The sequence below is a fragment of the Hyaena hyaena genome, unplaced genomic scaffold (genome assembly GCF_003009895.1).
Source record: "Hyaena hyaena isolate Hyena2069 unplaced genomic scaffold, ASM300989v1 scaffold_8, whole genome shotgun sequence".
Lineage (NCBI taxonomy): Eukaryota > Metazoa > Chordata > Mammalia > Carnivora > Hyaenidae > Hyaena > Hyaena hyaena.
The window spans coordinates 1,685,177-1,710,845 of record NW_024080640.1 but is presented as its reverse complement, the minus strand read 5'-3'; the positions used below and the strand labels follow the sequence as shown (position 1 = coordinate 1,710,845).

The 25,669-nt window shown below is 50.9% G+C and overlaps 1 protein-coding gene across 1 annotated transcript in view; it reads right to left on the bottom strand.

Annotated features, from left to right (window-relative positions):
* Window positions 1-25,669, bottom strand: part of SND1 (staphylococcal nuclease and tudor domain containing 1) — a 409,429-nt gene that overhangs the window by 14,016 nt on the left and 369,744 nt on the right. Inside the window, exon 17 of the mRNA XM_039243180.1 lies at window positions 2,027-2,215. Coding sequence (XP_039099111.1) covers window positions 2,027-2,215 — 189 coding nt within the window. The remainder of the gene's footprint in view (window positions 1-2,026; window positions 2,216-25,669) is intronic.

Genomic DNA, 25,669 nt, shown 5'->3' with positions numbered 1-25,669 from the left:
TTAGCTCACAGGTACCACCATGATCTCTTAGCCACATGAGCCGGTCTCTGAACAGCTATGGCAACCCTCACAGGTCACAAGTGAGGCAAGGCTGGAGGTCCTGGGGACACCTTACATATGCAGTTTACTGTCCTCCAGCTGGCTACCAAATTCTCTCATCCCGGTCCAGCCAACTCAGGGGGCAGCGGTGCTCCACACACGGTGCTCCCGGGAACCAGCCCCGTCAGAAGAGGCAAGGCATCCCATACGAGGTTCTGCCAAGACCCTCGGAGAGGACAGGATGTGAGGGAGAGGGACCCAGGAGGCAGGCAGGCCCCCCACACTGAGAGTAGCGCACTGCATTTTAATCGGACTGGAACAAAACCACGCAGCCTGTGTAAGTGATTAATCACCGGTAATTACTCCTCAGCATCATCATCTGGCACCAGTGAAATGACAACCTGGGCTCTTTCAGACAAATCCACCGTGTAGGAAATGGTGGTGCCCAGAATAACACCCAGCAAGGCACCCATTCCTCCACCTCAGGCCAGATTCCCCTCTGTCTTCTCTTGGGTCCCTCTGGGGTCTCCAATCTCAAGAGAAGAGAGGATCACTCAGATCCGAAGAGGCTCATGTGCTGAGTGACTAAGGGAGCAGGGCCTGGGGGCAGAGATGCTTTCAGAATCTGAGCTTTAGAGGCCAGTGCTTGCCATGCCAATCCTCAGCTGCTAGTTCTTTGGTGAAGGTTCAGCCCTTTGCACACAAAGCCCTATCACCACATGCAGGCACAGGACATGAGGGTGGCAGTCCTAAGGTTAGCTGTCACCAACAGGAAATCAAAGAGGAAGCTCCCTTGTGGCAGGGGCTAAGGCTGCCTGCTTCCCCATCACTCTAGGAAGACAGGGCTTACTGTGAGCAGAACTGGGATGAGGAAGGGTAGGAGCCTCCTCAGAGGCCTCGGGGTAGCCTATTCCTCCAAGGCATGGACAGTCTCCTTCACCTGCCCCGAGATTTGTGGGTCACCACATCCTAGAGTTCTCCCACTCCCATTAGGGCTGGTCACCTGCCCCAATCCCCAGGGGAACGGTAAGAAAAGCCATAGAGAGATCCAGGCAGAAATCCCTGGGCCCAGTCCCTGAAGGAAGACCACTGGGAAGGGCTCAGTGAGGAGGTGGCTGCTCTGGGCTGGAGGAGAATGAGGAGCCACTGGGCCCTGATGCCCCCTTCTCCTTTTGGCAGGTGTCTGGGCCTTGACTTTGGGAGGCGAGTTGCAAGCCAGATGGCTGCCCCATGGGGAAGGAAACGTTTATTCCTGGAACAAATTTATGGCTCAGCACGGCTGTCCCATGAAATCCTCCTCAAGCTCAGAGAAGCCCTGACAAATTGGTGGCCGGCTGATTTATCCCCATTATCAGGGCTGGGCGATAAGTCAGTGGTGACAGGCTGAGTCGGGGGGTGCCAGGCCCAGCTCCCACCACCAAACCACTGGGTTCCTTAATCGTCCATTTGTTTCCAAAAGCTGCTTTCAAACCCACCCCCCTTGTCTCTTCAATGCAGTGTCTGCAGAGACTGATGGGCTATAAATCTGCTGTCCTAACAGCTTTATGCATCTCCAGGGGTAGCTTCCAAAATGGGCCTCTCTGCAGGGCAATGTGAAGGAAATTCAGAAGTGGGCTGTAGGTCGTCCGGCTGCTCTGAGGGCACCAAAGAAGGGTCGGGGCTGACGAAGGGATGACTCCCCAGTCACAAGGGCTCCCTCCGTCATTCCTCTCATGTCTCCAAGGTCACCTTCCAGATAACTTTCTGCTCTAGCAGGTCCACCTGCTCTGTAGGTGGGCCTAGGGCTGAGGAAGCCTGAGCTGGCAGCCTCTCCCTCAGTCATGTGTGTTCCTGACCAACACCAACCGGTGCCCCTCAGTTGGGGGATGACAAAACCCAAGTCTGTTGTGTGGAGGCTGTGGTATCGGGGAGGGGCGGGAAGGGGAGAAGTCAGAGCTCTGGCGTGGTACCCCCTCCTCCCCAACCAGGCCCAATTCCACACCCGTACCTTTTCTTTCTTCTGCTTGGCGGCTTCCTCAGCAGACAGCAGGGATTTGTAGTAGGAGCTGCGCTCAGCAGTGAAGTGGACCTTGGAGAGCGCGTGCTCCACCAGCAAGACGGACAGGTTGGCACCATCGATGTGCAGCCAGCCGATGAAGTTGCCGGCCTTGTCCATGCTCTCTACCTCCACCTCTACCTGGGGAACAGAGAAAGGGGGTGTCAGCCTGTAGGGGGAGGCCCTGGGCAGCTGCCAGGGCATTTCACACCGCATGACAGGAGCACACTGGGCACAAGGGCAAGAGCTTATTGGAGCTCCAGCACTGCTGACCCTCTTAGAACCCTTCACTTCAGTTCTGTAAGTTGGACCTATGCGTTCTAGCCTCTGACGCCCCAGAATCATCCTTACAGATACGTCACTGACCAAGCACTTCAAAACTCCCTTCTTCTCGGATCTTTTGGCAGACGGCTACTAGGGTAAACTCGGCTCCCCTTAGCTTAAGCAAGAGAGTCTGCGTTAGCCCTGTGCGTGTGTGAGTGTGGCCTGAGGATCGGGAGCGAGATAAGCAGCAGACATAGCTCCGGGTACATCCCACTCTTCGTTAGCACCCACCCACCCCCGGCTCTTCTAGGAAGACAGGCAGGCCCTGGAGAAGCAAGACAATCCCTGGGGAGAGGGGTGTACAGCTGAAGGAACTAATGCTTAACAAAGGTAATGAAAATGCCTGGATGAAAGCCAGGCGAGGAGAGGAGGGATGGGGCAGGTGGGCAGAAGGATGAGAACAGGGAGCTTGCTAACACACGAGGACTTCTGTGCGGTGACCGCAGCAGGGGGCTGCTCCCGATAGGGAGCAACTAGAAAGGTGCAGTCACTACCATCAGCCCCGTCTGTGGGGCCTTATGCTATGGCTGAACGTCAAAACCCTCAGGGGCCCCTGCAGGGCTCAGGGCGTCTGAGCCTCCGCCACTGAGGGCGTCCCCAAGACCCAGGACCCCAGAGACAGTACTGACTCTGCTCCTCTAAGAGGGTAGCCCTGATGCCGCCGGCCCTTGTGGGAGCTGATGTGCCCCCACCTCAAGAAGGTGGGTTCCTTCTTTGATTCTCTCCCAAGATCTTTCTTTTTCTGCTAAAAGGGGCTTGTAAAAGCCTTTGCTGCCAAATATGAAAACTTGTATTAATTTAAACAGCTTCAGGCTCGATTAAGCAATAAAATGAATGTCTAAATACCTGGGAATTCTCTGAAGCCTGGGCTGGAGCCAGCAGCACAGCCCAGGGCAGACGGTTAGAGAGGGAATGGGAGGGAGGAGAGCAGGGAGAAATGTGGGGGACATGACACCCTGTAAGTAGGCAGAGGTGACTTGGGCATGCATACGGAAGGCAATGGGGAGAAGAAGAAGAGGTAGGACCAGAAAGGCAGGACCTTGGCTTCTCCCTATTCTTGAACACCCTCTTCCTACTTAAGGCTTACGGTTAACCCTTCAAGTGGAAATGCAAGTTCAATGATGCCTGAGGTTGGGGTCTGGCCCAGAAGCAGATATGAAGTTTATTAGAGTCAGAAAAAAAAAAAAAAAAAAAGAAAGATACTATATAGATCCATCCCAAGTTGACTCTGTAGGTGGGTAGGTAGGTCCCCTGTTCCTGGACCTCTGGGTCCCTATTCCTGGCCTCCTTCCAGTTCTGAGAAGCCTGTGGTGGGCCAATGTGGTCGTGACAAGAAGTCTGATGGCCCTGGCATCATTCCTCTGGTACCTGATTGCTAGAATGGAGGCAGGAACCCCAGAGACAGGCTGATGAAATATCCGGGCAGGTACAATCCCTCTCATCCTACAAGGTGCTCCTATTATACCCCACTCCACACAGCAAACCCCAAATTCACACCTCACCTCTGATGCTGCAAACCAGATGCCGACCTCTCAAGGGCTCACACTTGCAAGAGACCCCAGTGACTAGTAGCCACTCCTGAGGTCAACACTGCCAACTCTCTTAGAGGCTAACTTCACCCTTACCAGCCTCTCCCTGCCTGCAACAGAGATGCCAACTTGGGCTTGACAAGTCCCTGGGCCCAGCCAGGCACAGAGGAAAGAAATCTCTAGCCTTGGGCACTGTCCTCTCACTGAATCCATCTTGGGTTACAGAGGGAGATAAAACTGTAGCCTGTGGGTCTCTGCTTCCCCTTTTATTATGGCTGCTGCAACCAAGGTAATTTCTCAATCAAAGGTACTCAGGGGAACATGGGCTGGACTCAATGGAAAGATGGGGCAACTTCCAAGTCTTTTGACTTGTGACCTCTCTAGCTGAGCCCTGTGCTGTGTCTATCCTTTTGGGCACAAAGAATTCAATCTGAAGACCAAAGTCTTAACCCTTCTCTAGTTCTGGGAGAGTCCCACGGGGAGCAAGCAGAGGGTTAACCATGGTGGTCATTGATATAGGTCATGGTAGGTTGGTATAGGTGTTCATTTTTCATCATGTTTCTCTTAGATTGACTGCCAGGAATTTGTAGCTTGACTATAAACATTTCATGGGTCAATGTCTGTATATACTTTATTTTTCTGACCAACTTTTAAGACTCACTCAGGTTTTTGATACCGTCTCTAAATTAAAAAGTACATGTAAACACACAAAGATACAGAGATACACAGATACAGTTGATTCTTATTGCTTGTGGTATTTTGTTCTATGAAGTCACCATGAACACCGAATTAGCGAATCCTGAACCATTGCTCCCAGGGGAAACACAGGATTAGATTCCTGCAAGACTCTCATCACATTTTTATCAACTTACCAATACATAACCTTCTTCTGTGCATGTTTCTGTTTAAAGACACCTTATTTAACATAGACTGATGATTCATTAACATTGAACTCACAGCCAATAGCACTATAACTCATGCCTGAATAAAGCTTATCTAACACATGTATTTTCTCCTTAAGGCATATCACAGTCTTCTTGCACTTAGGAACACTAGACAGCACTTCGGCACTCTGCTTGGAGGCCACTTTAAACTACAAAATCACCAAGAGAAAGCACACACACAGGAAAAACGTAGCACCAGGACACTATAGAAAGGACACCTGTTTATGGTGTGAGAGCTGAAACAAGAAGGCGGTGCAGCACCTTTCTCAGCCTCAGGTGGGAAATGTGCTCATCAGCAGACGCAAAGTTTTTTCACTGCTGTGCACATCCAAAAATGATCAGAACAGTCCCATAGGGCACCTGGGTGGCGCGACCTCGGTTGAGCATCCAACTTTGGCTCAGGTCATGATCTTGCAGTTTGTGAGTCCAAGCCCTGCGTCAGGCTCTGTGCTGACAGCTCAGTGCCTGGAGCCTGCTTCAGATTCTGTGTCTCCCTCTCTCTCTGCCCCTCCCCAACTCGTGCTCTGTCCTTCTCTCACAAATAAATAAATCATTAAAAAATTTTTTTAAAAAAGTCCCATGAGCACTGATTTTGGGTTACAAATAAATTTTAGCAAGTGAATTTGCAAAAATGGGATCTCCTAGAATGAGGTTTGACTATCTGGAGATACATGGAGAGCTATTTCCTACAAGTCTGTTTCAAACTGAAGACAGGAGTTAGGGGAGGCTCATTCTTGTTAAATACGCAGGAAACCTCTTTTGGTTTCTTTCTGGCTATTCTAATCAAGTGTTTAACCGGAGAGTGCTATACAATATTGTTACTTGTCTCTTCAGCATCTTGTGGAGTGTTTCAGGGAGAGAGATGGGCTCAATAGCTTCCCTTGGGAAGCCTCAGATATCAAGAGTTCAAGCCTTGGGTGACAACCTTGGGCTGCCAGAGTGTTTCATTTGTGTGGGCATTTGGTGTGTATACATGTGAGCTGATATGGCCTTTAGGGCACCACAGAATGTGTGTACACACGGACACAAGCAGTATCGGGGAACAGATGGAGGCTCTTCTCTTCATTCCCCTCTTCAATGCTCATACTGAAGCTAACACCTAGGAAAACAGAGCTGAGGGGAGGAGGAGGCCTCCTGAGAGATCACGAAGGGGGCCATGGCATTCCACTGAGGAAGCGGCTGGGCGGGGGCGGGGAGGGGGGGCAGGCAGCCCAGACGCCTGAAGGTCTGACCCGCTCCCCAAGTGCTGAAGGACACTGTGCTGCTGCTTCACTGCGCAGCTCTGCTGGTCTGGCCGCCTGCCAGCGTCTCTCACCCATGCTCTTGCTGCCGACAGAGCAGGTGGGAATCTTTGGTCCAAACTAGGTAGGCCTGTGAGCTGAGCTCCTCCAGCTTCAATACCACCTTCCTGTGAGGGCTTCCCTAACCCACCCCCAAGTGAACCATCCTGTGAACACCTATAGGCTCACCAGGCTTTGGCATTTAGAGGGCAGCGTACAACACAGCAGTTAGAAGCACAGACTGTGGTGCTAGGCTGCCTCAGTTCAAATCCACCTCCCACCGACATGGCCTTTGGCAAGTCACTTACCTTCTCAGTGTCTCTCTATACTGTAAAACTGGCATTGCAATATTACCCATTTCAAAGGATTTGTTATGACTAAACGAGCTAATATGTACTAAACATGTAAAAGAGTAGTGGACACATAAATGCTTCATTGTCATCATCATCATCATCATCAACTTTTTACTTCATAGTAGGGGTGGTTATTTCCAAATGTCTTTATTTCTTCAACTAGACTGTCAGCTCCAAGGGGGAACAAAGCTTCATCTCCACTCTGAATCTTTCCCAGAGCTGGGTGTACCGACTGGACAAGGAGGTGGCAAGAAGAGCATGGATCATGGAGTCAGATAGACTTGGGTTCAAATCCTAGCTCTGGCCGGGAATTTTTGGGAAGTCACAAGCTCTCTTCTCCTAGCCAGTATTCTCCTCCATAAAAAGAGAAGCGGGTCCTGTGTATTAAAGGAGGTAACATAAAACTGCTTCCTCTTCCCTTCAACTAATATGGGCCAGCAGCAGCCTTGCTCAGGCTGAGCTCCATCCCCTTAGCTCTCCCTCCACCTGTAAGTTTGGGTTTCCTACACCCAGGGGACCTCATGCAAAATACAGAGTGGAGGGAAGGCAAATGTGGGCTGATGGGAAGAGCTAATGTGTGACTGTCCTCATACCCAGCTGAATAGCAGGTGCCTTTCTGCTCAGAGGAGGGGAGCAGGGGTGTCCTTCTCCACCACAGGGCGCAGGGGAGGGGACACAGCCCAGCCAGCCGTGCCCAGTGGGAGAGCAGCTAGACACACTGGACTCGGCCTGTCCGGGGGCTGGGGCAGCCAGCGGGCCCCGCTGCCTCGCAGTGGGACACGTCCTCCTGCTCCCAAGCACATTAATGTGCCACTAATGAAATTGTTCTGGCTTATTTACCAAATTAATACAAACGGCACAGGCTGTTAATTTGTATGTCTCCTAATTACTGAGGAAGAGCTCCCGTGCCCAGGCAACACACACACACCTCAGTGCCCACCCAGCCAGGCTGTGGTCTCACCCTTCCCAGCTGCGGGTGCGTGAAGAAGGGGAGAAGGGAAAGGAGGAAAGGGGAGAACTGGAGCGGCTCCTAGCTCACTCTCCGTGGCTGGGAACAAATGAGAGGTGTGGTGGCCGTGAATTTGTTTCATTGCCTAGAGTCCTTTCCTTAGTGGCTAGAGTGCCTTGGCCTCCAGAAATATACTCGGTCTCTGTCCTACTCCCCTCTTCCAAACTAAACTGCCCCTTTCCCTTGTCGGGATTCTGTCCATCTTCTTAACTTAGAAACTACTCCTATCAGCCAGGGCGTGGGGTCTGAGTCATCCTTCTCTCTAGGCAGTGTGGCACATTCTCGGCCTGGGGTGCAGTGCAGGGCTGGAATGGGGCAGGGGGGTCACAGGAAGGGAGGTAAAAGCCACGCAGGGCCCGAGGGTCTTATGGATACTGCTCCTCTCAAACGGTTCTGGTCCTTCCCGGCCAATAAGCCTTCAGATTCTGAAACCTTGTGTAAAGTGTGTGTGTGTGTGTGTGTGTGTGTGTGTGAGAGAGAGAGAGAGAGAGAGAGACTGAGATCAGTTAAGAGCTCACCATAAGACCACAGAGGAAATTCTGTCTGCCCTGGGGGTTCATTTAGCTGTCCTACCTCTCCTGCTCCAGGAGCCATATGGGATGCCTCCTGGTTTCAAGGCTGGGGCAAGGCTGGGGCAAGGCTGGGGCAAGGCTGAAGAGACATAGGTCCTCCTGCAGCCTCCCTTGGGTCTTGGTGAGGTTTGAGCCAGGGGAGGGAGAAGGCACTGGAGGCTGCCTCCACGGAAAGGCAAGCTTGAACAAGGCAGTTCGGGGCACTCAGGACAAAGAAACTTCAAAATGTTGAACAGAGGAGGATACACAGCAGGGGGCTGCATGCTCCCCTGGGGACTCAGGGCAGCCAAAGCAGGTGTAGCACAGAGGGGGTTTACTGGTGGGGGAGGGCAGGGAGATCCCACACTTATGTACCCACCTTCCTTTTTTGTGTGTCAAGAGGATGGAGGAAAGGTATGAGCTCCCCAAAGTGCACTGGCCCTGCCTCTACGCACAGTGTCTGAACGCAGGAGATGGCTGCTCTTTAGCCTGCCTCTTAGGCCAGGAGGCTGTGGAATGACTGGAAAACAGCGAGGGGATGCTCTCTGCCTCAGGGGAGGTGGGCGGCCTCCTGCAGGGCAAGTGAAGCCAGGCAGACCAGAGCAGCAGCACAGGACACCCCTGCCCTGGGGCCCCTGGAAATGTAGGCTGCCTGCGCAGGTGAGGGGGATGGAGGTTATATGGGGTGCAAGTTCCTCTAGAAGGCAGACAGACTGCTCAGGGCTGCCTCTGGGGAGGTGACATCAGGGGCCCTAATGACAGGCAGAAGCCTCTATGCTTTCCACATGCTGTCTGGCTACAGGCTTGCTTTAAACACCACCAAAGCCATCAGCAACAAGTACAGGAAAAAGCCTAGAACTGGGAAACGGTAGGAAAGAAGATTGGGTGAGAAGGCACCAAGGAGCACAGAAAAAGCACTTGACTGGAACTGTGATCTGGGCTGGGGGGCAGGGGTCACATCCCCTCCAGGCTCAGTCAGTCTCCTCACACACAAATGAGAGCGGAACCAGGGTTTTAGGGCGCTCTCAGCTGTGAACTAGCTGAGGTGACAGTCGGGGCTGGGTGGGGGCACTGGTGGTATACCAGTATGACTGGGGGCTGAGAACAGAGAAGGGCAAGCAGAGAAGGCCCCGCGAACCCTCAGGCCCCGCAGGAAAACTTGCACAGAAGGATAAAGGGCACTCCAGCCTCTTCCGAAGCCACGCCTCCCACCAGAGTTTTCTGTCCAAATGGGACAGTGATCCAGGGCAACCAGACTGCACCAGAGATGCCCTGCATGTTACTCAGAGGCAGCCATGTCGCTGCAGAGCTGGGTTCCCCACCATCGCTGATGCTGCACGAAGGCTGTAATGTGTTGCCACAGCTAGAGCTGTGAACTTGAAGAGACCCCTCACCTTAAATATAGTAGCAGCTTAACACGGCCAACGCGTGCCCTCCACTCACAGGCGCGTGCAGACACACCAACGTCTCTTGGAGACGATGCACATTAACACAATGCAATTAATAATATAACGCTCTGGGAGCTGGAGACGCAGTGCCCATGCAATGCCTCCCGGGTTTCATTATCGGCAGCTGCCGGCAGGGAGTGGGCAGAGGAGAGGCAGGCAGCGGTACCAATCTTTCCCGTGCTGGAGAAGCAGGGCTCTGGTCCCCAGCAGCGCCCCTGCCCCTAACCCCTCAGCACCTCCAGATCAGATGACTCTTTCCAGTCCAACCCACAGTGCCAACTGTTCTCCAGAAAACCTCCCTTTGACATCCGTGTGCTGGCCCAAGCCAAAGCCCTAGGAATGCCTGGAAATCAGGCCCAAGTTGGCACAGTGGCAAGAGGGGCCAAGAAGCTCCTGGAAATTGATGGAAGGCCTGAGCGCAGAACAAGATGGCTCAGCTAGAAGCTCAGGGCTTCTTCATCTCTCTTCTAGAATACTTCAGGGATGAGGGGTGGGATGACAGGGGTAGGGGTGGGGGGCAGGGCAGCTCCTGGTCCTGCCTGAGGCAGAGAGGTGGCAGCCAAAGCGATCAGCATCGTCTGAGTCTGCCGGGAAATGCAAACTTGCTGACTCCAGGCCTTTGCAGGCGGTAACACAGTTTATAAACTGACGCAATCTGTTCCTTTGGTGCAGACAATGAGGAAAGTAGATTGTTCATCTTCCCAGGAAAACCCAGGGCTAAAGGCTGGAAGGAGATTTAACTCTCTCTTCTCTGAGATTCATGCAGGGAATGAGCCAGAATTAGGAGGCTCTCATTCTGCACCCCTGTTTGGGGCACCACTGGTGGCACCCTTTCCCACAGGCTCCCTGAGCCTGAGCCAAGCTTTGGGATTCTTTCAGACTGTGGGGCACACCTGAGTGGCCCAGCTCCCCTCATGCTCCTTGGCTGACATGGACGAGAGCAGCACCAGTCCACAAGAGCAGTGAAGACAAGACTGCTTTTCATCAGGTGCCTCCAGACTGCATTCTTTACCCCAAACCTTGGCGTGGGCCACGGAAGCCTTCTCCAGAGCCCAGCCAGGGTACCTCAGGTGGCACCCGAGGCCTGTGGGGACTGAGCCACTGGCAAGATAGTTGGCCTCTTATCAGGGCAAATCAGTGTGTGTATGACATGGAATAATTACATGTGGTTATCAAATGTCTAACCTGGTCTGAAAGTAATTGAATATTGTTCAATCGGGTTGGGTTCGAATGCTGGTCCCCGCTCTGTGAGAATCTGTGTCTCCCTGATCTTGAGGCCCACACTGGGACAGGTGCACTCTGCTTTGCTGACCCCAACTCTCTGGCTTCCTTACCTGAACTGCTGTGGGTTTCTATGGGGACCCACATCTTGCCTTTAAAAAGCCCTTTTGCTGTTATCCATAATCACTTCTTTCCTTTCCACCGTGGAGAAAAAGAAATAAACCTAGCTCTAGATCACACCTTCTCTGGCTTCTTTGGGCACCTACCAGTCACCTCTCACCTACTATCACCATTTCAATCCCCTTTCCCATCTACCTCTCTGCCTATGAATACCTTGTCCATCCTAGAAAACCTTGCCTTGGCCTCATATCCCACCATCCAGTCAACCTGTTTCTCCATACCCAGAGTATTTTCCTCACCTCTCCTTTCCTTCCCCATCCACAGTGATGGCTCACCACCATCAATACTGCAATGAAACTACGACCTCTAAGTCACTCAGGACCTCTCAACTGTCATTTTAACAATTTCTTCTCACATTTCATCGATTCTGACCTTCTGAATGATCTAACCAAGCTAAGAACCCCTCTTCCATTTTAAACATTTGTTTTTTAGGCCTCTGTGATTCCCAATCATGGCTTCTTCTCCCTGCTCTTAGTTTTAATCGTGAATTCTTTCCCAACAACATGCCCCTTGACTATGGATATTCCTCAGGGCGCCATCCATTTTTCACTGCTCTCGGAGTTATATGACACCATGACTTTTATTTCCAGTCCAGACCTCTCTTCAGAATTCAACTCCAACCTGACAAATTTCAAATGTAACAAGTCTAATTCTGAATCTACTATCATCACTGTAAAACCTGTTCCTTCACCTGCATTTCTTATTCCAATCAGTAGCATAAGAAGCTTGGGAATCATCTGTGGCTCCCTTATATTCACAATCAATCTCCAGGTCACCAAAATTCTACTTCATAAATGTCTCTTGAATTCTTCCCCTCTTCGTTATCCTTACTGCCAGTCCTTTAGTTCAGGTCCTACTGTTGGGAAATAGTCCCCTTCATTGGTATCCCTGCCATCATTGTCCCTAATGGCCTTCCATGATGCTACAGTGAGGCTTATCGATGGTTAGAGAAAGTCTGGGGAGCCAGACCACCTGGAGTCAAGCCTTGCTCAGCTACTTACTAGCTCTGAGACCTTAAGTGAGTTATTTAACCTCTCTGGTTATAGGTTTTTCTTGTTAGTCAAACGGACATAATAATGATGCCTACTTCAAAGGCTTTTTATTAAAGAATAAATAAACGGATTCTAGTTAAATACTCAAGATTGGTAGATAGTAAGTGCACAGTAAAGATTGTACAATGTGTTTTGGTTACTTAACCAAAAATTCAAACCTGATCCCTTCTGTTGCTGTTGAAATCCTTCCCTGCTCTCTGCTGAAGTTCAAATCCTCGGGACAGCAGAGTATAAGCTTCTTACAACTGGGTTCTTACTTTCTACCATTTTGGCCCTCATTACTTCGCTCTGGTCATGCCAAACCAACGCCAGCTCCACACACATGATGCATCGTTTTAGGCCTCTGTACGAACTACTTCCTGTGGCTAGAATACTCCTTCTATTTCTGCACCTGTGAACACCTACCCAGCCCATTAAGATTCTGCACAGATAGGATTTCACTCAAACTATTCCATTATTTACTTAGTAATACTTTCCCCACATACCACTATTAATTACAGTATCATACTGGGCACTTATTAACGGTGTCTGGTTACTGGCACACGGTAGGCATTCAGTAAGCAGATGATGAAAAGTAAAAGGTAAAAAGTAACTTGGCAGAAGTAACTTGGAGAAGGAAAGTTCCTGGGACAGAAAACAGTCTTTTGGGGAAATCCAGTGGCACTGAACCAATTGGAGAAGGCCTGTTTTGAGAACCTCTCTACGGTGACAAGGGATGTCCCACAGCTGCCCCTGTCAGAGCAGGTCTGCTCATAGGAGCCCAGAGGGGCAGAAACAGACTGTTGGTCAGTGCAGCCAGCACTGATGACTCAGAGGCTCCCAGACGTCACGAGCAGAAGGGGCTGTTTCGCACTTGGCTTTGCCTGTACTGAATATAACTGGAGCGAGGATGGATTCCTCTATTTATCCAGGCATGAACACAGGCAGCAGCTGTGTATGCCTCCCTCTGGTCTCCTACACATCCACCACTCCTGGCCACCATCCCTCAGCAAGGAAGGGGTGAAGAGCAAGAGCAGACATGAGATGGCCAGAGGAAGAGCTGAGGACAGGATAGGACCCCAGACCCTGTCTGCTAAGTCATCCAAGCTAAGGGGTAGATGTCCTGGTTAGGCCTCGGTTGCCTGAGGGAACATCTGAGCACAGGGTTGAGAAAGCCTCAAGCTACAAGTCACTTGCCAGTGTGGGCAGGTCTCAGGTCCTTCTAGGAGAACAGGGAAATCTTTGCGGAAAGGCCACGAATGTTGGGTTTAAGAGAATCTGGGGCTTGGACAAGCTCAGTCACTTCAGTGTTCTCAGAACTGGGTTGTGGCCATGGGGGCCACTCAAAAGCTGTCAGCTTGCAGCAGGGATGTCCTACGCTAGGGGAAAGGGGACACAGAGCTCCTTCTCTTTCGTTATCACCTGGTCTCTTGGAATAGGTACATGGACACCAATCTCTCTTGCAGGCCAGAGAAAGGCACCAGAGAAAAGAAATTGGAACAGAAAAAAATCCTACCCTCGCAGCTAGGAACCAGGCAGTTTATTTCCCCCTGTTCTTGCGTTTGCTCATATCCGTCCTTAAAATTCGTCCTTAAAAATGGTACCTTCACATACCAGCAGGAAGGTGGGCCTGGGGCTGCTCTTCTCAGCAGGCTGCGCTGCGCCACCCAGGGCAGGTGCCCCTTTCTGATTCACAGGAAGGCAAAGCGGTAGGGCTGGCAGAAGGCCTGAGATCCATACCCCTAGAGAGGCCACAGAGAAAGCCCCCTGCTCCCCTCTCACCACACTCAAGGGTTGCTCTCTTAGGCCCAGTGGGGAGGAGATCTGGGCCTCTTCAAGGACTCTGCCTGTGTTTCATGCACGTTCCCAAAGTCTGTCTCCAACCTATTTCAACACAGGATACTTTCAGATGATACAGTCTTCCTGTTCCAGCAGTGCCAGTGGGCAAGGGCTGTTGTGTGCTCACCCTCCTGTCACGTGGGCAAACTGGGCCCCTGCTCGGTATGACCTGGAGGGCCTGTGATCTCTGTGGCCTCTCTGCAGTACAAAGAAAGGCCTGTGGGTAAAAGCCACCCATTATGTGGGCTCAGCACATACAGCTCAGACTGGGATAAGTGCAGCACACCAGAGGCCAGATTGGCCTGGTCAATGACCCTGGTCCCAGCCCCTGCCCTCTTCCGGGGGCTGAGGCTGGGCTTCCTCACTGCCCATTTTTTATTGCAATTAGACAATGAAACTATGGCACTGCTTGTAGTGGCTGAGTGGAGCTCTCACGTGCTGTAAGGCCCCCAAACCTCCCTGCAGTCTGCAGCTGAACCGGGCCACCTCTCCCCAGGAAGAGACCAGGAGCGACGGGCATGTGCCGGCACGGGCGTGCTGACCCCACTGCTTCTCTGCTCTGAGACTCCATTCCCTCCTCTTCCCTGTCTTTCCCCTAGTCCCCGGCCATGAGTTCCTCATGCTGTTTTGGCCTTTGTAGTTACCCCCTGAAAGTACCCAAAGCCACTGGAGTGACAGCAAAAGTGAGAGAGGGAACAGTATTAGTGGCAGGAAAGGACAGAGGATGGGTCAGCAGCTTAGCTGTTGACATGACTCTCTGCCGAACCTCTGGACAGGAGTCAAAGCACCAATTAATCACAATTATTTCTCTCTCTCCCATTTCAACCAAACGTCCCGAATAAAACCCAGCTTAATGAGGTCCCAGGAGCTAATGGGTGGGCCCTCAACCCTACTATTTGCTCAGGCTGATCTTGCCCTGCTGTCAGGCAGGGCACAGCTTCCCTGTGTTCCTCCAAATGCGGTCAGGATGGCCTCACGTGTCCTGCTCCAACCCCCAGTGGAATTCCACTGACACCTGCTCTCTGCTCCATGTGGGGAAGGCTCCCAACATAGGTGTGCTCTGCAAGGGAGACAGGAAGTGAAGATGCTCAGCATCTTTGGCTAAGATTTCTGGAAGTCACCATTAAGTTTTTAAGACAAATCCTTTGATTTTGGAGGAAGCGTAGTGAGCCTAACCCTTTCCTAAGCCTAGGTGTCTGCTCGAGGCTCTTCTGACAGAAGACAGCATGGCTGCAGCCACTGCTGTCAGTGCAGTTCTCCCACCATAGACTTTCTGCCTGTGTCCTCGGGAAATACCTTTGAGACTCCTGCCCCCACCCTGACACTTGATGTAAAGGTTATTTAAGCAATTTGATTTCTTTTAATGCTATTTGAAGACGCTCTCAATTGCCCTCTGCTCCTGAGCTGCTGCCTGGAGCCAGTGCGCAGGAAAACGGACAGTAGGAAGGTCAAGGTCAAGAGCAGCAAAAAAAAAAAAGAAAGGCCAGCACCGTCTTCTATCTTAGGCAGGTAGTATTAAGAGGGATGCCATAGGGAGCACGGAAAGAAAAAGGAGGACTAAGAGGGGAGAGTCTCAGCACCGTGCATCTTCTCCAAGTATACCATTCTCCCCTTCTCACCAACTACATTTCCTCTAACCCAGCCCCCCTGCTCTGGCTCAGCTGATCTACATGCCTAGGGAGCTGCCCAATCCCCCTCCTGTAGCCTGGCTGGTCCCTGAGGCCACAACCCTGCATCAGAGCCAGAAAAGTCAGACACGTAGCGGCCCCTGTACTGCCAAGGGAGGAGCAGAGATGCAGAGCACACTCAGAGATGTCTGCTCATTTACCAGTCAGAGAATGTTAAGACAACTCTCTCTTCAGGAAGTTTCTACCCAGGAGTGCTGAGAGAAAATGTGTGAAGATATTCCCAAGGGGCAACTCCCCCACACCACTTAAATCTTCCAGGAAGCCTTCCTTGATTCACTCTTCTTAACAACTCCATCTTTAGTGCTCATGTTATGTCCTGAATCAACTAGACTGCTCTTGTTAATCCATGAGCTTTTACATTATGCCCTCCAAGTGAGGTTGCTGCCTATTTCTTTTGAACCTACACCTAGTCCCCACATCATTGCCCAGGCATCAGGATTCTAAGCGGTGCTGGAAGGTGCCTGACGGAGGGGGTTCCTGGGAGACTATGCTTGCCAAGGCTCTTTTGTTTCTGGGCAACACCTTCTACACGGCTCTGCTCCTGGTTGCTGCCCAGAGCTCCCCTAACAAAAGCAGCTCCCAGGCCAGGCAAGCAGCACAAAGTGCACGTTACAGTTATAACAGAGTACAATGTACCCTGCAAGGAGAGATCAGTGTGGTTCAGCCTTCCATCTCTGGAAAGATACAGCAGGGCTAGAGAAGGACCAGGGATGCCCAGCTGAGCTGATTAAAGAGAAGAGAACATCCAAAAATGATTAGGATTCTTCAAAATGGAAAGACAGATGTTGAAGGAACTGCAATGTATAAAAATCATTAAGGATGTGTAAAGAGACCTAGGACTTATTGTAACCAACCAACTGAGAAATAGCTATTTGGCATCTCCTAAGTAGAAAAGCACTGCATTAGGCATTGCAATAGATGCAAACAGAGGAAAAGGAACTTCTGTCTTCAAAGAGCTTCAGCTGAGAAAATACAATGAAGCCACCTCATGTCAACTAGTGACAAAATGCCATGTAAAACCCATGACTGCTGAGTGGTAGCACAGACAGCAGTGATACCTCAGGGAGGGCCTGGCAGGACATCACAGGTGGGGCCAGGCAAACACACTCCAGCAGGTGCAATGACTTGGGTCATGCTTCGGGAATAACCCATGGATGGTAGGGTAAAAGCAGGAATGAGATAGAATTTCAGGACAAAAAGGGAGGCCAAGGTCAGTGGAAGTACAAGCAGACACTGAGGGAGAGGGAAGGTGACGGAGACAACAGAGGCCAGGAAGAGGTGCAATTTGCTCAGAAGAAGAGCTTAAGAGAGTGACCTTGAGGGACAGGGTGATGGGATGGGTCAGAGCCCAGCCCCTTCTAATATAGATCTGGGACAGAGGGACTGGGGGTGGTTTTGTACGCTCTTAGGAAGGCAGGAGGGAAACGATACTAAACGAGATGCACAAAAGTCCTGGTACAGTGACAGTGGTTGGGAGGCAGGAATGAGAAAGAACAGACAAGTGTAGTATAGCTGGTCAGTGGATCATGCTGATTGGAGTCGGAAAGCAAAGAGGGGAGGAGACAAGGGAGTCACAAAGAGGAGAAAAGCCTTCACTGGGCTGGGTCCCTTAGCATGACTTTCACTTGTTCCCTGCATAACAGGCAAGGTACCTTGTGTCTGGGCCTACCTTTGGCTGCCTGTCTCCAGTCTGACATTTCCTCCTGATTTGGGGCACCTCATCCATTGGCAGAACTGCACGATGGTTACTCTGAAGCCAGACTTTCTGGATTCAAACTTGGCCTCTAATGTTTATTAACCTGGGTGAGTTATTTTACACCGGTGCTCCTAATTCAAAGTTTAACATGGGAGCAGGGAAATTGAATACCTCCCTTCTAAGGAAAATGTGAGGCTTAAATGAGTTCTTACACACGAAGCTCTCAGAAGAATGCCTGGTAGACAATGTTGGCATTTCTTCTTGGGTTAAACATAGATGATGAGAACAGAAATTTTGAGTGTACCTCGGTCACAGAGTGACCAAACTCTGGTTCCCTCAGGGAAAAAATCACAGACCTTTGGCTAACATACAGATGATACAGTCTTCCTGTTCCAGCAGTGCCAGTGGGCAAGGGCTGTTGTGTGCTCACCCTCCTGTCACGTGGGCAAACTGGGCCCCTGCTCGGTATGACCCGGAGGGCCTGTGATCTCTGTGGCCTCTCTGCAGTACAAAGAAAGGCCTGTGGGTAAAAGCCACCCATTATGTGGGCTCAGCACATACAGCTCAGACTGGGATAAGCGCAGCACACCAGAGGCCAGATTGGCCTGGTCAATGACCCTGGTCCCAGCCCCTGCCCTCTTCCGGGGGCTGAGGCTGGGCTTCCTCACTGCCCATTTTTTATTGCAATTAGACAATGAAACTATGGCACTGCTTGTAGTGGCTGAGTGGAGCTCTCACGCGCTGTAAGGCCCCCAAACCTCCCTGCAGTCTGCAGCTGAACCGGGCCACCTCTCCCCAGGAAGAGACCAGGAGCGACGGGCATGTGCCGGCATGGGCGTGCTGACCCCACTGCTTCTCTGCTCTGAGACTCCATTCCCTCCTCTTCCCTGTCTTTCCCCTAGTCCCCGGCCATGAGTTCCTCATGCTGTTTTGGCCTTTGTAGTTACCCCCTGAAAGTACCCAAAGCCACTGGAGTGACAGCAAAAGTGAGAGAGGGAACAGTATTAGTGACAGGAAAGGAACAAGGCAGAATGATCTAGGTGTTCCCTAAACAGATCCTGAAATGTCACGTCACATGGGCTCTGTGGCACAGACCTCCCAGTTTCCATTCTTTCCTTCTTAGTAACAGGTATCCTTTTAGTCCAGGCATTGGTGTGGCCAGCTAAGACTGTCCCTCTCTCATTGGTCACACCGTTGAGATTTAGCTGATATTTTTTAAAAAATTATTTATTTATTTTTTAAATTTATTTCTGAGAGAAAGAGAGACAGTGTGAGCAGGGGACAGTCAGAGAGAGAGGGAGACACAGAATCTGAAGCAGGCTCCAGGCTCTGAGCTAGTTGTCAGCACAGAGCTTGACGGGGGGCTCGCACCCATGAACCGTGAGATCATGACCTGAGCTTAACCGACTGAGCCACCCAGGCGCCTCTAGCCGGTATTTTTGAGTGGGACCTCTGAGAGCATTTGCCACCATTGGGCTTTCCCCCCTTTTTTCAGCATCCTAACTGGAAGGAAGGGGTGAACAGGTGAGGCCCCACAGGCTCTGCGGACCTTGAGAATGGAATCCATGCATGATAAGAAGGAGGAAGTGACTTGGATCTCTGTTGATGCTGAGGTCACTGTACCAGTCCAGGCCTGTCTATCTCTGGACTTGAGAAAGAAGTAATCTTTAATCTTGTGTAAGCAACTGCTGTTTCTGAACTGTTTTCAGCAATTGAATGTAATTCCAATCTGATGCATTAGTATCTCTCTGGAGTGCATGTCCTTCTACCCCTTGTTTGGCTGATGCCTTCTCACCCTTAAAAATTTGGCCTAAGTGATAATTCCTCTAGGAAATCTTCCCTGAACTCTTAGTTGTGCTCCAAGGGAATCCTGGGAGTCCCAGAGCATGTATCACCCTGTACTCTGGGTTCTTGATGACCTCTTGAGCCAGCCATCCAACTCCTTAATGGCAGAACATAGTCACATGGACCTTGACTTTGTGGTCCCAACTCCTAGCATGGCACCTGGTATACAGAAGGTCAATATGTGTTTGTTAAATGGACTGAATGAAAAGAAAACCCAGATGCCAATCACTGGCACTTTTCTACTGATTTGTCTTCATTCTTAAGAATATTTGATTCAAAGAACATAAATGGAAGATAATCTCAGAGAAACAAAGCTTTTCTTCTATTACTGATCCAAACACAGTCCCTGGCATACAGTATCAGGGCAGAGTACTGCTCTGAGGGCCCACGTTAGGGCTGGACCCTTCTAGCTACTGCCTTGAACACAGGCTCTGTCGGACAGCCAGGCTGGGCACTGGGTGGATGGTGAACACTCCCGCAAGGAGGCTCTGCAGTTCCCACTGCCACATCTGAAGGGAAGACCAGTAGCTCCTCACTACAGGGAAGAGGGGAGGGAATAAACATTTTTTGAGTACCTGTTGTATACCACACAGTGAATTAGGTTCCTAGACATGCATGTTGGGGAATATAGTTAATCCTCATAGCCTTTTTGTGAAGTGGTTGTTTTTAGTCTCACTTTACTGATAAGGAAATGGAGGCTCAGAGGCTAAAGAATGGATCCAAGGTCATTGGTAAGTAGAGAAGCCAGAATTTGATCATAATCCTGCCTTATTTCAGAGCCTGACTCCTGTCACTACCCAGTGGGCAGAACGATTCACTGACATCCAGGAGAGTCACACTCCTAGGTTCTGGGAGTTTTCTGAAGCTCTGACCCAGGGCGTAGGAGGCCACTGGGGCCTGGGAGCAGGGGACGGAGGCATGCTGAGAAAGGCCAGGCAGTGGACCTGGGGAGAGTCATCTGTCTTCCTGATGGCCCTGGCTGCTCTCTTGGGCAGAGGGGTAATATGTCAGTATAAAGGAAGAAAGTCATTAAGAGAGCCTTGATTCCCCTCTGCACAGATTTGCCTGAGCTTGTTTCCCCAATGATCCCACGCTGAGTACTCCAGTTAGCAGTGTTCTAGGCTCATTACCCTCTGGGACTCGCTGCAGCTACTCTCCACTGGTTGCTCAGCATGAGCCCAGCCCTGGGAACTCATCACCAAGTCCCCGACTGCCTGGGAGAGCCATGGGCTGCAGGCCCTTCTCTTAGGCCCACATCGGGAGGTGGCCAGGCCAGGGCAGCCCCTTGCCACGAGGCCGGGAGGTTGTAGTACGAATGCTATGGCAGACACCTACAGAGGGGCTCTAACCTCTTTAGGTCCTGGGGCTCCTTTACATCCCTGCAGTGGGAGCACCAGCCACACTGAGACCGTAAGGACAAGGGAAACTGTGGTCCGGCAGAGGTGCCCGGTGGGAGGAATCCAGGCAGCGGAGAAGCTGCTGGTGAGCCATACCTGCCTGCCTTCCGACCCTGACTGGATCTGCCTGTTCGATCCTTTGACCAAAACAAAATCCTTTCGGGCCGCCCCACTGAAAACTAAGTTTATAATTGAAAAGCCCAGGGAATTTATTGCTGTGGAGATGAGAAAATTTAAAACTCATAACCACCTCACAGGCCAATAGATCAGGCAGATATCCATCCTATTAGAATGACTCTACGCTGCAGATATCCATCACATTAACCTAAATGGTTAAGAAAAGCCTTTCTCCCATCACAGAAATGCTGGATGGTTTTCTGCTCACCTTTCCGAGTACATTCATCAGCCCATTTTGTTTCCTCTGTTGAAAGCGGTCTCAGAATTACAAACTGCTGCGCGGCAGCAGAAGTTTTAAATTAAGCATTCATGGGCGTAGGTGAGCCTGGGAAATAATGGTGGGTCGGGAGGCAGGCAGGCAAGATTTAGTGCCTCGTGTGTGGGGGGAAAGCTGAGGCTCATCAACAAGTCTGGATCAAGCAGGGGACGGAGGAGCCAGGCAGACGGGGAGAAGACAGGGCCAGGGAGGAGGCATTTGAAAGCTCTCTGGTCAAAGGGCCAGACACGCCGTGTGACAAAATGAAAATTATTGAAGACTTTGAACCAGTGCTAACGCCACCGTCCATGCGAGGCATAAATATCTGCCGTGCAGAACAATGTACATGCGAGGTGGGGACCCTGGGAGGACAGGCAGCCAGGTGCTCGTGCCTCCCTCCACCCCCTCTGGGCATTTGTGGGTCCACGACTTCCCCTCCTGCAGCTAGTTCTGTGTTACTGGACACTTACCCCCGGTACAGGACAGCAGAGACTGTCATAAAGATTTCTCTTGAGGTCATCTCAGGGCAGAACTCCTTTCCTCCCTCTCCCGGTTTGCCTCAGGAGGTGCAACCCCTGTGTTACAGCCCGGATGAGGTCCCAAGGCCTGCGATCTACGGGGCACTGAACAAGGACGTTTGTGTACATGCTGCTGTTGCTCCTACGACTGACCACTGCGTGGGGTCGCTCACTCAGCCCTGGAAAGGAGGCCCAGGGGACCGTAGATGACTTACTGACAGCCGCCTTAATGGTGATCAGTGGTGCAGAGAAGAGGGGCAGCAACGGGCTGAGCTCTCTGGGGGGCCGCCCCCTGCACCAGCCATTCCCATTACCTTGGTTTATTTTATTTTATTGCAGAGCAGCTCCTGTGTGTGGGTAATAAAGCTTTGACTGTCGCACTCCACAGGCCTGGGGTGGGGTAGAGCTGCGCTCACTCAAGTAGGGCAGCGTGGGGCGAGGAGGCCAGGGTGGGGGTTGATTCCCTCGGGCACCCTCCCCCGCCCCGGGGGGAGCAATATCAGAGAAACCTTCCCAAATTTGAAAGGCCTTTGAGGACCAGCAGCAGCAGCAGCGAGAGGCCACCCCAAAATTCTGGCTTCTCCCCAGTCTCCCATTCATCCAGGGTCCCCAGCTTCTGCTTGCTGGTTTGACAACCTCCCCACCACCCAAAACACCACATTGTTCTCAGCCGCTGTGTTCCACTCTCCCGCTCCCGGGCTGACCTCTTTCCCTCACCATCCAGACATCCCACTTCTGTCTTTTGAACAATTTTGTGTTCCAGTCTTCTAGCTACTGGGGAAAAAAAAATATTACCTTCCAAAGTGATTGGCCTCCTACAACATTTTTCTTTGACACCTGCGAGTCACTCAGACCCCTGATGGGAGGGCAGGCAAAGGGGAGAGAATTACCTGGCACAGCGGCCGCCAGAGGTGGGAAACAGGAGAGTTCTTCACTTAAGAGCCAGCAGCCTTGGGAAATGCAAGTGCTGGCGGGGCTGAGGGTTAGAGAGGGTCTTCGTGAAGGTGCAGGTACAGGCTTGTATGGGATAAAGAGGCTTTAGGGAGAGGAAAGAGAAGCAGCTAGCTGGCTTACTGCCAAGACACAGGGTGACAGAGATTCTCACAGCCCCAAATGGTTTACAAACACAGAACCTTTGCCAACACTTGTCCTTGTCAATTTGAAAGCCTTAAAACCTCATAATTGCCTCTCTAATGAGACCTTCTACAGAGACCCTTCTCTACCATGGGCTGTGTCTAGAATGCCAGTCTTCCAACCCACGTACCATTCAATCTGGATACGCCCTACTCAAAGTACATCTGCAAAATTTTACATCAAATCCAATTTATTTATGCTCTATTTTATACCAATCAAGATTACTCTGTGTATTTATTAGACCTGTACTATCCATACAGTAGCCACTAGCTCTAAACTGGATGTCCCTCAAGGGTTGGGGCTGGGATTGGTATCTTCGTATCATTTTACTGACCTTAATTCTCCTGCCCCGGGGCGGGGGGGGGGTGGTGCATCAATGTAACACTGAAATCCCAGGGGGAATGATTTTCAGGGCACAAGGTAGGGTGGGATAGATGAATGGCATTCTAGACACAGCCCATCGGGCCAGGCTTTGGACAAGGAGATGGATTTCGTCTGATTTCCCTTGACGGACGCGTTGTGTTCAGCAAACAGCTCGGCATGCGGCTGTCACTCTGATGCCGAGTTCTGACAGGCATCGATCAGGCTGCAGCGTGAGCATGCAGATGCACACACAGGCCCCGTCAACATCCCTGGCTCAGGAGACAGTTCTGTCTGGGGTGAGAATGGCAATATCACCATCGATGGATGCTGATGCAAAAGAGGGGGAAGAGACAGGAGGCAGCCTCCTCAAAATGCTCATTCCTGGAGAGGAAGACAAGCTGTGACGATGGAGTCTGAAAGGGGTGGAGGGCCAGACTCAGCCCTTTCAGACGGGCTGCCAGGAAGACAGCTTGTTTGGGTTCTGAGACTAGCAAAGAGGGGCACTGGGCAAAGGCTGGCATAAGCAGCCTGTAACCTGTGAGCCCTGGCAGTGCCAGCCCTGACCCGTCCCTGCCTAGCAGCTCTCCTGTGCCCGGTGCTGCCCTCATAAAGCCCGAGGGAATTCCAGAACACCCCATCTGAACCTAAGGTCATCGTGCTCTCCCTCGCCAGTGTGGGTGGATGTCCCCACAGCTCGGGGAGCTGATGAGCTCCCATCAAAGCACTCCACTCCAGGGAGTGCTCTGCTTCAGAACAGTCCATTCTGCTTCAGAAAAGTCCTCTTTCAAGTTGAAATCCACCAACCTGTATTTCCCTCTACTGGTCCAAGTTTTGTAGTATGGAGCCATTTGGGACAAAATGGCTTATTTACCTGGGAAATAAGACATTTCTCTAAGTCCAAATGCCTTTCAACTCTGCGGACTGCTTTGAGGAGTAGAGGAGAATTACAAGTGTGACTAACACAGTGTTTAGCCATAGCAACTCCACAAAAAGTGCCTGTTCCCTGCCTTCCTCTGTGAAACCACCATTCCTATTATTTTTCTCAGCTCTGTCCCTTCCTTCCATTTCCAGTGGTTTCCATTACTCCTTGAACCCGGATCCCACTCACTACACCATTCGGTCCTTTCCCAGGAATGCGATCAAGAACGCTCTAAAATTGCAAAGCTCAGAGCTGAACACAATGTCCCAGATGTTACTTAAGCAAAGCAGATAATTGTCTTCTTCGATCTATACTATTTCTGTATTAATGCAATTTTTATCAGTCACTTCGCACTGCTGTTAGTGTACAGTTTGTAGTAAACAAAACCCCCTGGGGTAATTTTCAAATGAATTGCTGTCAAGCTAGGTCACCTTCCTCTTGTAATTGTGTAACTGATTTTTTGAACTTAAACACAGGACTTGGCATTTGTCACAACTGGTAAATTACATTTCACGTTGTAACTTGCAGCCCATCTCTCTCCATAGTTGTAAAAAAATTTTGAACCTTGATTTTCTGCTCTAACAGAACATAATCTTATTCATCTCAAATGTGGTAAGCATGCCTTCTGGGCCTCTGCCCAAGTTTTAGGGAGGGCAGCTAGACCCTGGGGCAGAAACTTAAACTTATATTAAAGGATCTGGTGAGTGCTTTTGAGAAGGAAAGCCCTAGGGTGAGAGTCTGGGGGAAGTTCCTGACACAGGGCAGAACTAGTCCGCAGGGCAGATCCAGAGGAGGATCCAGTCTGAATTCTACCTCTGGCCCCTCCTTCATATTTGCTGGACCCCAGGCTTCCAGAAAAGTAAAGCTACTGCCATTTACATGCATTCCCAGATGGATATGGGGTAAGAGTCTATGTTAAATATGGAGACAAGGCAGAGTAGAGCTTAGAAATATCTAGGAAATGATGCTCTTCCTCTGCCTGGGAGGGCTGACTTGGCTCTGTCTCCTCCCAGAGCCCCTCATCTCGGCTGCTCTGCCTATCTTCTTGGAACAATGGTTCTCTCAAGTAATTATAGAAGCTCTCTGGGGAAGGCTGGCTGGGTCACAGGTAGATGGCTGTGGGAATGCAGAGAAGGATCTTGGCAGCAGCACAGAAAGTGGATTTGCGGGAGACATGATAAATGGAAGAGGGATTTGGGCCCAAAGACCAGGGGAAAATGGTGTGAGGGAGGACCAAAAAAAAAAAATCAGCTAGGAACCTGAGGCCAAAGTGAGCTTTCTTCCTAGACTGCTTTGATGGCAAAACCTCTGGACATCTCAAGGGCACATGGGACTGGCTTGGGGTCCAACTCCCCAGATTTTATACAGCAGGAAGGTCTTCCAGCTGGGTGGCTGGGCACCAATGATCTCCCCGATATGGCGCAGTAGCTGAATTGCTCAAGTTGGTGAAGGCAAAACTTAGAGAGGCTTTCTTTCCTTGGTGGGAGATGGCAGACTCTAGGGTAGGTTGTTTAGGGAACGGGGTCAGCAGGGGAACAATGAGGTGTGGGGATTCTTCAGGACCTGCTGGGTCACACTGACTCAATCGGTCTACAAATGATATAAAAGTGGGAGGTAAGATTGCCAGAAAACAGTGGTTTTTGCATGAATTCTTTATGTCCATAGGGGTATTCAAAGAAGAATTTTCCACATGCCAAAAAGAAAAAGGAGAGAAAGAAAGGGTGACCTCGGTAAACATCTCCTTCCATTAACTCATGTTACACACATACACGCACACACGTGTGTACCAGCTCCTGGTTCTGCCTCCTTATGAAAAGTGGATGGGACCGATCATACGGTACCTGAGGCCATCTGTTGGGGGCAGAGGGTGTCCCTGCTACAGAAGGCAGTGCT